At 40.3% G+C, this 12,844-nt stretch overlaps 1 protein-coding gene across 7 annotated transcripts in view; it reads left to right on the top strand.

Annotated features, from left to right (window-relative positions):
* LOC144604383 (calcium-responsive transactivator-like) overlaps nt 1-12,844 on the top strand; it is a 69,579-nt gene that overhangs the window by 22,952 nt on the left and 33,783 nt on the right. For 5 of the 7 annotated variants that reach the window (XM_078418712.1, XM_078418717.1, XM_078418711.1 and 2 more), the window contains 2 exons: nt 6,392-6,556; nt 11,869-11,970. In XM_078418712.1, the coding sequence (XP_078274838.1) occupies nt 6,392-6,556; nt 11,869-11,970 (267 nt within the window). The remainder of the gene's footprint in view (nt 1-6,391; nt 6,557-11,868; nt 11,971-12,844) is intronic. The other 2 variants (XM_078418716.1, XM_078418713.1) reach the window with 1 other exon arrangement.

The following is a 12,844-nucleotide window of genomic DNA, read 5'->3' as shown; positions in this document are numbered from 1 at the left end:
AATTCTTTAAACTGAGCCAAGGAATGTTGACCGAGGACTTTCTAGAATGGTTCACTTTTTTTGACCTTGATGCAAATTCTGTGTCAGTCACAAACAGGATGATGTTATTCTGCATGCAACACTTTTAGAGCGCAAGTCAAAAGGAAGGACAAGATAAAGTTCCCTGGGAAATTACCATCATTGGGCACTAGCAGCAAAGTCAAGTTTTAACATAGCATTAAGATTCAAGTGCAATAATTCCCTTATTTGGCTCCAAGTTTTGGGTACCCCAATGTGAAACCGAGTCCCTGCATCCAATACAAAGACCGAATCCTTCAATGTGAAAATTGTCCTGATGTTTCAAGTTCTTAGATAGATGCCTGGAACTATAACTCATCCATGGACATTCACTTGAATATCGTCCTAGATCCTAGACTCTAATAATCTTAGAAGAACCATCTTCCTGGTCCTGATCCTTTTGGAAGATCTTCTTCCAATCCAGGTACTCTTTCTCCACCACACATTCTATACCCCTCTCAGTTCTCAATCATTTACTTTCCTCAGTGATTTAATCTTTGGTAGGTATAAAATAGATCAGAGCCAGAACCGATGACTTGAGAAAGATGGAGCCCACAATGGTCCATTGTTGGATGTGGAAGTGAAACTAGCAAGATGACTATGGTGGGGGGGGGGGGGGGGGGGGGGGATGGAGAGAGAGGGAATGCAAGGGTTACTTTAAATTAGAGAAATCAATATTCGTTTTGCTGGGTTGTAAGCTGCCCAAATGAAATACGAGCTGCTATTCTTCCAATTTGCGTGTGGCATCACTCTGACAGTGGTGGAGGCCCTGGATAGAAAGGTCAATATGGGAACGGGAATTGAAATATTTGGCAACTGAGAGATTGTGTAGGCAAAGATGGGCTGATCGTAGGTGTTCAGTGAAACGTCACTTATTACTTTTCACCCGAGATGCTGCCTGACCTTTTTTTCCTAATCAGAGCCTAGAATTCTCTTATCTTCCAGGCTTCATTACTCCCACCTGCGTTGCTGTTTACTCCAACAGGAATGTGCATGCCCTTAACACGTCATCACACTTTTAAAAGCATCCCACTTTCAAAGCATTCCTTTCCTTGCAAACAACCTACTTCAATCAACTTGAGCAAGTTCCAGTCTAATATCATCAGTGGGCTTTGCCTCAATTCACAATTTTAACTTGTGGTCCCACCCTATCTTTATCCATAACTATTTTAAAGCTAATAGAACTGTGGTCGCTGGTCCCAAAGCGCTTACCCATGGATACTTCAGTCACGTGCCAATCCCAATTTCCTAAGAGTAAATCAATCTTTGTCTTCTCCCTTGTAGGGCCCTTTTGCCTTAGGAAACTTTCCTGAACATATTTGACAAATTCCATCCCGAAGAAGCCCTTGGCACCATGGCAGTCCCATTCTACATTGGGAAAGCTAAAATCCCCCATTATGATAACCCTAATATACTTGCAACTGCCTGCAATCTCCTGGCATATTTGTTCTTCTAATTCCTGTTGACTATTTGGGGATCTACTGAACACTCCCAACAAGGTTTAGTGTGGAAGAAGGCTGTGACATTTGGATTACTTGGAATTTATGCAGGTTAGGAAGGAGGTAGAAACTAGAATTTCCATGGAAAGGAACACACATGTAATTGTTAGGGTGAACATCAAAGTGCAAGACCTATTCTAACATTCTGGAGAAGTGAAATTCAGACATTGTTGCTTGGAGGAAATAGATGACTTTTTTAGAATGTGCTTTTTGATAAGAGGCTGAATCTAATGAATTTAAAAGGGAGAAGGAAAGCAGCCAAATGAAAAAAATATCAATGAGCATTGTGAAGGCGAGTGATTGAAGAAGGTCAAGAGGTAGATCTAATGGAAAAGATAAGCTTTAAACGGTAGTGGTCTTTCACTTCAAACTAACTTCACTTTCACAAGAACATGGGGATTGATTTATTTTGCAATGGGCATGTATGGATAGTTCAGCTTGCTCCTAACTGAGTATATTTGCACTGAAATGGTAACCTTCCCAATGGATGGCTTGTTACCACCCATAACTAATGTAAAGGGAGCTTTATTACATTATCTTTGAAGCACATAATTGAGGGAAAAAGTAGCAGAGGTTTTACATTCAGGGGGTGTCCAAAATAATGAGTATCCCATTTAATAATGCTTTAATATTGCAAAACTAATTCTAAAAATAGTGTTAAACAATTTCATAATTGTGGTGTATTTTGATTTTCTGAATGGAAAATTACAATGAATGAGTAAATGGAAATAAGGAATCCTTAAGAAATAAAATACTTATTTTTGCTTGAAAGCAACATTTTATTTGAAGCAGTTTACTGGTTGAGTCCAAAGGGATACCAATTTTGATACAATATGTAAATACTCAAAGCATAATGGTTCTTTCTGTAATTCAGTGAAAAATATGTTGCAATGCCATTGCATTTACATTTTCTGATGTACAAACAAAAGAATTGCAAATTTGTCTGGCTGAATGTATACAATGTAATACTTCTTCTTATCGTGTCCACAACATGCTAGATATTGTGTTTCAGCCAAAACTGAATACAACTCTTAGCAATATCATTGTTCTCTGCGAGATCCTCAGCTTTGCATTCATGCTCCAATAGAGGACATCTCAATAGGTGCTCCATAGTTTGCGGTTCAGTGCCACATATGCAGATGTAATACTAAGTTAACCAAATCAAAATGTCCCGGATCTTGTACTGAATTAGCTTTTCTCAGTGCACTGCAAATATGGTGTCAGTGAGTTAGAGCAATTGGGGTATGAGGACTGATATAGAATTTGAAGTCAAGAGTGTTAGTTATCACATTAGACACAAAATGCTGGAGTAACTCAGCGGGACAGGCAGCATCTCTGGAGAGAAGGAACCCATTCCTATCTTCGATTTAAACCAGCATCTGCAGTTCTTTCCTACACAGTGTTACCAGGGTATTTGTTAGCCAATTAATGTTGCACATTTGTATTTGTTTGGGAGAGGGTTGAATTTTGACATCATATTTTATGATAATGCATAACATGACAGTACGAGTACAGCGACTTCAGTGAAGCTTCAGTGAGAATGAAATTAAGGTACATTCAAGCACTAGTCATCAAGAGAGGATGGAAATTTGGGGAGTAAGAGCAAGAGAAATCTATTTTTTTTGTTGACTGCAACACATGTGCACATGCATATATGCACATGCTTGTATTTCAACAATTGAGATGGGAAAAATCACATATAAGTGTCTCTATGTAGTCTGCCAATTCCTGGCCTTAAATAGTAGGTTAGAAATTATCATTGGTGGTGTTAATTGTTTATGTTGGGGGGTTTCTGAACACCAGCTGCTATTAGAGTATAGAGTCAAACAGCATGGAAATAGGCCCTTTGGCCCAACTTGTCTTTGCTGACCAAAATTCCCCATCTACACTAGTCCCACCTATCTGTGTTGACCCATATCCCTAAACCTTTTCTATCCATGTATCTGTCCAAATGTGTTTTAAATGTTGTTATAGTTCCTGCCTCAAGCAGCTTGTTCCATATACCCACCACCCTCTCCTATTAAATATTTCCCCTCTCACATTAAACCACTGTGTTCTAGTTCTTGATTCCTCTACTTTGGGTGAAAGTCTGCATTCACTCTATTTATTGACCTCATGATTTGATACACCTCTGTACAATCACCCCTCAGCCTCTTGCGCTGTAAGGAACATAGTCTTAGCCTGCTCAACCTCTCCCCATATCGCAGGTCTTCATGTCCTGGCAACATCCTCGTAAATCTTCTCTGCACTCTTTCCAGCTTACCAACAGCCTTCCTATAGCAGGGTATTTATTCACAAAATGCTGGAGTAACTCAGCAGGTCAGGCAGCATCACAGGAGAGAAGGAATGGATGACGTTTTGGGTCGAGACCCTTCTTCAGACTGATGTCAGGGGGCGGGACAAGACAAAGGAAGGATATAGGTGGAGACAGGAAGATAGAGGGAGAACTGGGAAGGGGGAGGGGAAGAGAGGGACAGAGGAATTATCTAAAGTTGGAGAAGTCAATGTTCATACCGCTGGGCTGCAAGCTGCCCAAGGGAAATATGAGGTGCTGTTCCTCCAATTTCCGGTGGGCCTCACTATGGCACTGAAGGAGGTTCATGACAGAAAGGTCAGACTAGGAATGGGAGGGGGAGTTAGAGTGCTCAGCCACCGGGAGATCAGGTTGGTTAAGGCGGACTGAGTGAAGGTGTTGAGCGAAATGATCGTCGAGTCTGCGTTTGGATTTGCCGATGTAAAGAAGTTGACATCTAGAGCAGCGGATACAATAGATGAGGTTGGAGGAGGTGCAGGTGAACCTCTGCCTCACCTGGAAAGACTGTTTAGGTCCTTGGATGGAGTTGAGGGGGGAGGTAAAGGGACAGGTGTTGCATCTCCTACGTTTGCAGGGGAAAGTGCCCGGGGATGGGGTGGTTTGGGTAGGAAGGGACGAGTGGACCAGGGAGTTATGAAGGGAACGGTCTCTGCGGAACGCAGAAAGGGGAGGGGATGGGAAGATGTGGCCAGTAGTGGGGTCCCGTTGGAGTTGACAGAAATGTTGGAGGATGATTTGTTGGATACGCTGGCTGACGGGGTGGAAGGTGAGAATGAGGGGGATTCTGTCCTTGTTACGAACAGGGGGAGGGGGAGCAAGAGCGGAGCTGCGGGATATAGAAGAGGTCCTAGCCTCATCTACAATGGAAGAGGGGAAGCCCCGTTTCCTGAAGAACGAGGACATCTCTGATGCCCTAGTGTGAAACACCTCATCCCAGGCGCAGATGCGGCATAGACGGAGGAATTGGGAGTAGGGGATAGACTTTTTGCAGGAGACAGGGTGGGAAGAAGTGTATTCCAAATAGCTATGCGAGTCAGTGGGTTTATAGTGGATGTCAGTCACTAGTCTGTCTCCTGTGATGGAGATGGTGAGGTCCAGAAATGGTAGGGAGATGTCGGAGATAGTCCAAGTATATTTAAGAGCAGGATGGAAATTGGCATTGAAGTGTATGAAGTCAGTGAGTTCTGCATGGGTACAAGAGGTAGCGCCAATGCAGTCGTCAATGTAGCGGAGGTAGAGTTCGGGGATGAGGCCAGTGTACGTCCGGAACAGGGATTGTTCGACGTACCCGACAAAGAGGCAGGCATAGCTAGGGCCCATGCGAGTGCCCATAGCTATGCCTCTGGTTTGGAGGAAGTGGGAGGAGTCAAAGGAGAAGTTGTTAAGGGTAAGAACCAGCTCTGCTAGGTGGAGGAGAGTGTTAGTAGATGGGGATTGGCTGGTTCTACGGTCGAGGAAGAAACGGAGGGCATCAAGACCATCCTTGTGGGGTATGGAAGTGTAGAGTGACTGGACATCCATGGTAAAGATGAGGGAGTGGGTCCTGGAAACCGGAAGTTATCGAGGAGACGGAGAGCAGGTGAGGTGTCTTGGACGTAGATGGGGAGGGATTTGACCAGGGGGGATAGGATGGAGTCGAGGTAGGTGGAAATATGTTCGGTGTGACATGAACATGCAGAAACAATGGGTCCTCCGGGACAGTTCTGTTTATGGATTTTAGGTAGAAGGTAAAATCGGGCTGTGCGGGGCTGGGGAACGATAAGTTTGGAGGCATTAGAGGGCAGAGCGCCGGAATTGGTGAGGGCAGTGATGATGTTGATGATTAAAGTCTGGTGCTCGTCGGTGGGGTCAAGGTCCAAGGATAAGTAGGAGGAGGTGTCTGAGAGTTGTCGTCTGGACTCGGTCCTGTAGAGGTCAGCACGCCAGACTACCACAGCACCTCCCTTGTCAGCGGGTTTGATGACTTTAGCAGGGTGACCAAAACTGAACACAATGCTCCAAATGCGGCCTCACTAATGTCTTGTATAACTGTGACATAACCTCCCAACTGCCATACTCGATACCCTGACTGATGAAGACCAATGTACCGAAAACCTTCTTGACCATCCCATCTACATTTGATGCCACTTTCTGGGAACTATGAAGCTGCAACCCAGATCTCTCTGCTCTACCACACTCCCTACCATGCGTAACCTTATCAAATGCCTTGCTGAAATATACATTGTAAGACATCTGATGCATGTTCTCACTTTATTGGAATGTATTGGCCGTATTCCTTTTTATTATTTATTACAAATTAAATAAATGTAATGACTTTAAGTAGAGCCAACGTTGGATTAAATAATGTAATTCAGTCACCATGGATTTTTTGTGCTAGGTCCATCAAAATGAGGATAGCTCAATTTGCTGCTTTTATTGTAAAATGCGTCAATGGTTCTAAAGTACTAAAGGATGCTGAGACCTTATGAAATGTGTTTAAGAGATTTTTTAACAGAGCTACTCATTTAAGATTATTTTTCAGTTCCAATGATACACCAGCAAGCTGCAACGCCACATTACAATACACCACAAGGAGGTGGACAACATTACCAGGGACAGTCGACTATGGGAATGATGGGACAGAGTAACCAAGGCAGCAACATAATGGGCCAAAGGCCAATAGGGCCTTATAGATCAACACAACAAGGTATGATGTGCATGGTATCATTTGACAAGAAACTTCTGATACATTTTTGCAGTTCCCTACATTGTAATTTTATTTTTTTCTTTTCCTCAATGAATGGTGGAGGTTGCTACTCTAGCAATTCCTTTCAACATTGTGAAATAATAACAAAGATACACTCGAGAAAGTAGTAGGCTCTTGAATCCAACAGGCAATTGTTCTTTAGAGTTCCAATGCAGTTTTAAATATTATCTGTTACTTTAATCAGTCAGCACTGTCTTGAAAGTTGGATAGTGGCTGATCTTATGTGGAATTTCCATAAGTACATTGGTAACTATAAAGGCCTGGAACTTGCTGGGCAATGTAAGGAAGATGTTGGACGCCCGTGCAAACATGCGGGTTCCAAATCAAATAATGCTGGTGATTTCCCAGCTGCATCCTTCAAACTCGTCCAAGTATCTAAATAGTGGTGACTCTCAAAAAACCTCAAAATTGTACTGAATGATTGCAGCAAGGCTGGTCTAGAAATACCAAGAGGACAGCCAGCTTTGACATGATAGTAAAAAATAAAACATTTTGAGTTTAGAGATAAACACAGAAACCCACCTAGTTTCTAGTTTCTGGCCCACCTAGTCCATGATGACCATTGATCACTCATACACTAGTTCTATGTTATCCCATTTTTACATTCTACACACCTGGGGCAATATATAGAAGCCAATTAACCTACAAACCTGCACGTCTTTGGAATGTGGGAGGAAACCGGAACACCTGGAGAAAACCCTTGTAGTCACAGAGAGAACATGCAAACTCCACACAGACAGCACCCCAGGTCAGGATCTCTGGTGCTGTGCGGCTGCAGCTCTACCACTACACCACTGTGCTACCCCTATACAATGTGTACAATAATGTTGAGAAATGGAAGATCAATAATGTGGACCATGATCTGCTGGGCAATCTGCCTGTTGAACCTGTACCAGTGCAGAAACAGGAGCTCATTCATTTGAATGAAAATAGACAATAGTGAGGGATAAGGATATGGGCATTTACTATTTTTGAATTAATTAAATTTTTAAAAGATTTTCAGTGTTATTGTGTAGAATAAGGATCAAAGAGACGTGAATTGTGATGCCAGAGCAAAAAATATGGGAATATTGGTGGAAGGGGATAGCAGGAGGGGGAAGGGTAGAAATGGGTGTGAATTAGTTTCCTAAAATTCCCAATATTCATACTATTAGGTTGTGAGCTATCCAAGCGGATGCTAACCTTCCAGTTGGCATATGGCCTCACTCTGGTAATGGAGGAGGCCCAGAACAAAAAGGTCAATTTTCCCATTCCACCTTTCTTCCTTCCTCCACTTCTCTTCTATCCTCGTCTCATCTCACACTTTTTGTCTATTAATCTCTGACCTTCGTCCTACCCCCCTCCCCAACCCACCACAAATGGTCTGACCCAAAACGTGACCTATCCATATTCTCTGGAGATGCTACCTGACACACTGAGTTACTCCAGCACTTTTTGTGTTTAAAAAAAAAAAATGTTGCCATGAGGTCCCGCCGCTGTGTTTGGCCTCGTCATTTTAGATGCATGTTCCTGACAAGTGTTCCACAAATGGTAAACGTATACTTGTGACAGCAGTGAGGGCAGGCAGCTTGTATTGGCAGCAAGTTGTAGCTCATTATTTATTTCTTCATCCTGTTTGTCTCTTTTTGAACCCAGTACCGTACTGGAAGGAATGGTGTAAATAGATCTAAGTCCAGCTGTTATTGCAACGGTTTGATTCTCTTGGTTCTTTGAACAAGCTTTTAGGGGTTAACTGGATGAACAGTTAAAGTATGGTAAATCGACTGTGAGAAGTGTTTTTAATTGTTGTATTTAAATTATATTGTATTTGCTGTAGAATGCTGTATTTTGCATGATTTAACTTTCATTTTTTAGTGGACAACATTTGATTGGGTACAAATCTATTTCAAGAGTAAACAAGCATGCAATTTCTTTGTGCAATGGTTATCGGTTTTATTTTAGTATTGATTTCCAGTGCACTGATTTCATGTAACATTAGATATTGCCTGAGGTGGTGACATGAAGCTAACACAGTTGTGTTACTACTTTTGGTGTTGACTCGTGCCTGAAAGTTGTCAAATTAATGCTGTAACGAAACCTGATTGTCTGTGTAGAATGGGGTAGAACTCCACTTGTAGCTCTGAAAGAAAATGGTGTGCAATTGAAAATTTGAAAACTTTTCAAATAGCTGAACAAAGCAATTAAAAAAAAATAAAAAATTAGTATTCATTGGGAAATTTGTCTCTTATGTTTCTGGCACTTCTTTCCAGCCAATTCTTGGCTGGGATCGGCAATGAGATCCTCAACCTCGCTGGTCTGAAAAATAATAGTTCTTGCATGCTCACAGGATGATTTTTCTATCGTGTATATATGTACTACCTTCTTTATTCTCGCAGAGGTCTGTCTTCTCCTATAACCTTTAATACAACCCCATCTGTGGCTGGATTACTTTGCCAATGGAAATCAAAATTGCTCTTTGCTTCCAAGCCTCTGGATGATACTGTTAATCCCTGCCATAACTTGCAGTTGATGCCCTTTGGAGAGACACCTAAACTCCTCACTGTGAGAAGAATTCTTCATCTACTTCCTTCAGACCATAGGAGTAGTCAGTGCTGGCACAGGCATTTGTCTGCCTTGCAGGAATCCCTCCAGTTCAGGTGTTGATGGACAGTGCTCATGTCCACAGAATTTCCTGCCAAAAGCCACTTCCTATAGTTCTGGATGGTCGCAGTGTATATATAACATGCCTCTTGTGAGGGCTTTTCTTCACCAGCATGTCCAAGTCTCTCTAACCCTTGTTGATCTACTCCTATTTCTGCAGCATTCATTTGCTCAGTAGCAACACTCCCCATCAGCTGATATTGTGACATGTCACTTTAAAAGGTTATACTGGCTAGACGAATACTTGCAACCAACTATCTCATTTCAGTATGATGTTACACAGGAAAGTCCGATGATGCAATGGAAGTTCTCTTCATTTATGTGACTTTAATCAGATTTAGGGCAATACAGTTTTACTTATTAGGACACGGAAAGAGGCCATTCCTGTTGAGTTCCTAACCGAGCAACCCAATCAATTATTTCCCTGTAGCCCTGCAAGTTGTTCTTTCTCACATATCCATCCATTTCATTTGGTTCTTTTACCACTTAGAAATTGCACTAAGGGATAATATATAATGATTGATATATTATCCCTTATATAATATAAGGGAGTACTGGAGTACAGTACATGTAAATTCCATGAAGACAGCAACCTAGGTCAGATTGAACCCAGATCTCAGGAGCAGAGAGAAGCAGTATGACTGATGTGCATAGTGCTGCCAAAAGAACTTGGGGGGTTTATTGAGCAAAAAATAGTGCTAAGTTCTTCTCGCACTTTATTTTTTGCCCAAGATTTCAGCATCTGCAATTGCCTGTGTCTTCAGATGATTTATTTCTAGACTAATAGGTACTTTTTTTTTTTAAACATTAGAAATAAAGATAGGAAGAGATAACAAAAATGCTGTCACCTGTTCTTGTACAATCTCAATAGATTAAAATCTACCCTTGAGAATACTTAAACACTTTCCCAGGCAATTCAGTAATTTGGAACACTCTTTGTTTTCTCTCTCACATCTGTTAATGGTTCTCACAGTTGAACCTAAAATATTTGTAGACACAACAACTTCTAAAACAAAAACAACTGAGTCTTTTCTTAATTTATAATTGCTGAGTTCAGACTATTGGTGAATTTGTTTTTCCCCGCAAAAAGCAAAATTGAACATTGAGTCTCGGGGAGAAAAAGACAAAATGCACCCGAATTTTCATGATGCAGGTGTAGAAAATATTGGTTTGGGCAATTTGTAATATTATGTCCAGTTCCAGTCAGCTTATTAGAGCAAGGATGTGTAGGCTTTGGGGGGAGTGCAGAAGGGGTTCACCAGAATGTTTCCTGGATTGGAGTGTATTATCTACAAGGAGAGGTTAGGGACAAACATGTTTTTTTTGTTTCTGAAGCATAGGAGGATGAAGAAGTATAGAAAATTATGAGAGGCATAGATAGTGTAGACAGTCAGAAGCTTTTTCTCAGGATGGAAATATTAAATATCAGAAAGTATATGTTTAAGATAATGTAGGTACCTGAAACATGTTTCCAGAGGAGGTTTTAGAAGCAGATACCATAGCAATACTTGAGAAACCTTTAGACAGGCACGTGAACAGACTGGGCATGCAGAGATGTAGACCTTAAGCGGGCAGATGGAATCAGTTTGGATTGGCATCATGGTTGGTGAGGACATCATGGATCAAAAGACATGTGGCGTTTGTACAGTTTTCCTTACATTTTTAGTACGTTATAAAGTACTTTAAGATAACAAATTATTTGGTGAATAGTGTAGATGGGGCATTTTTGTCAACATGGACAAGTTGGGTTGAATAGCCTGTTTCCATGCCGCATGATTATGTGAGAAACTGCAGTAGTACGCATCAAGGTCAAATAAATGGGAATAAGTTAATATTTCATTGATGTTAGTTGAAGCATAAACCTTGATCAGGCCTTAAGGAGATAAGCAAAGAGTCTCCTGAATACTTTCATGATAGGGTCAATAATTTTCTATTTATACTCTTAGCTGAAGAACAGATACATTTCATTCTTCCAACAGATCCAGAACTGTGACATTATTACAGCAAGCAAAGTAAATAAAATGTTCCACTACACAATATTTTGAGACCAAAACCTTGATTATTTGCACTTTTAGATAAATGTAGTCAAAGATACCACTGGTAGTTGGCGTAAATGCTTGTAATGTAGAGACAGAGTGTAGCATGGTTACAAACTTGAATATATTTATAAACAACAAGTGCAATAAGCTTAGATGTAGGATTATGGCAAGATATATTTTAAATTTGTGCAAACGTGACTTTCTTTTGTATTTTACCCAATTGTTAAAACTGTGCCCTGGTTACCATAACTGGGACTGTGAAATGTGACATGAAATCAAGCTGCGCTATAGATAATCCATTCAAAATTCACGGCTGGTTTTGGTAGATATTGCTAACGCTATGATATCAGCTATTTGTGACCTTCATTGTAATAACCAAATATTTTGTCAAATAAGAATACAATATTTGTTTTATTTTCCCGAGCAGAAAACATTTCATAACTTTCATGTGTATATATAAATATAATATTTTGGTGAAAACATGTCTGAATACATTTTCTATGTGCAAAAAAAGACTTTGAAACAAAAAATACCCCCAAAAAATCAGCCCGGTTACTGTCTTTCATTTTGTAGGGTCTTCTCAACAATACATTGGACAGGAAGATTACTATGGTGAGCAATATGGACATGCCCAAGGACCCACAGATACCATTAATCAACAATATTATCCTGATGGTACATCTTTTTTCCCTTGGACTGCCATTCATATTTGTATCTAAAAAATTTATCTAACTGGATAAAGATATTTATCTACCAATAAATCAATTCCTCTTCTTAAATATATGGAAGCTGCATAGTACTAAAAGGATGAAATGTTTGGTTTTTGATGATTTTTTTACGTTGATTTAGGTATTGTGTAGTGTCAATTTATGTAAATAAGAAAGTATTACTTGGTCTATAAATATCAAAGAAAAATTATGAGTAGAGCAGCAAACATTTTTAATCATCTGTACAGAACATTTTTTTTTCTGTACATTTTCAAGCAGGACTCGATAGTTGCCCTTAATGTTTCTGTTCTTTACAGGTTGCTACATTACATAATTGCAGATGGCAGCCTGTTTCTGACACTTTTTTCCTTCAAAATTGGCCCACTCATCATACGTCTACTTCTGTTTAAGATGCTGTCTTCCAGAATGTAATTTTTTTCCTGCATGATAAAACTGCAATTTAAGAATAGTTTTACAACTGCAGGTCTTCAGTTGGACCTAATTAGTACCATTAAGGTCTAGGTTAACTTATTTGTGTACCCTAAAGAATCCCATATACATTTTGAAAGGCTTCTACCACCTTCAAGGACATGTAGGTATTTTGGGTCGCTCTTTTACAAATTCTTTTAAAAGTATATAATTTAGTTTATCGTGACTCTTCTCATTATTCCGATTGACGTTACAAACATTTTAATTTTCAACCATATGTTTACCCAATTTACATCAATTTCTGAAGTCACTTGCTTCCCTTCTCATTGTTTACTGTATTTCCAAGTTTTGTATCATCAGCACAATACGATATTATCTAAAAGCAGATTAATTCATATATCAACAGTAGTGGT

The sequence above is a fragment of the Rhinoraja longicauda genome, chromosome 22, assembly GCF_053455715.1.
Source record: "Rhinoraja longicauda isolate Sanriku21f chromosome 22, sRhiLon1.1, whole genome shotgun sequence".
Lineage (NCBI taxonomy): Eukaryota > Metazoa > Chordata > Chondrichthyes > Rajiformes > Arhynchobatidae > Rhinoraja > Rhinoraja longicauda.
Note: the sequence above shows the minus strand (reverse complement) of the source record. Positions and strands in the feature narration are given on the sequence as shown.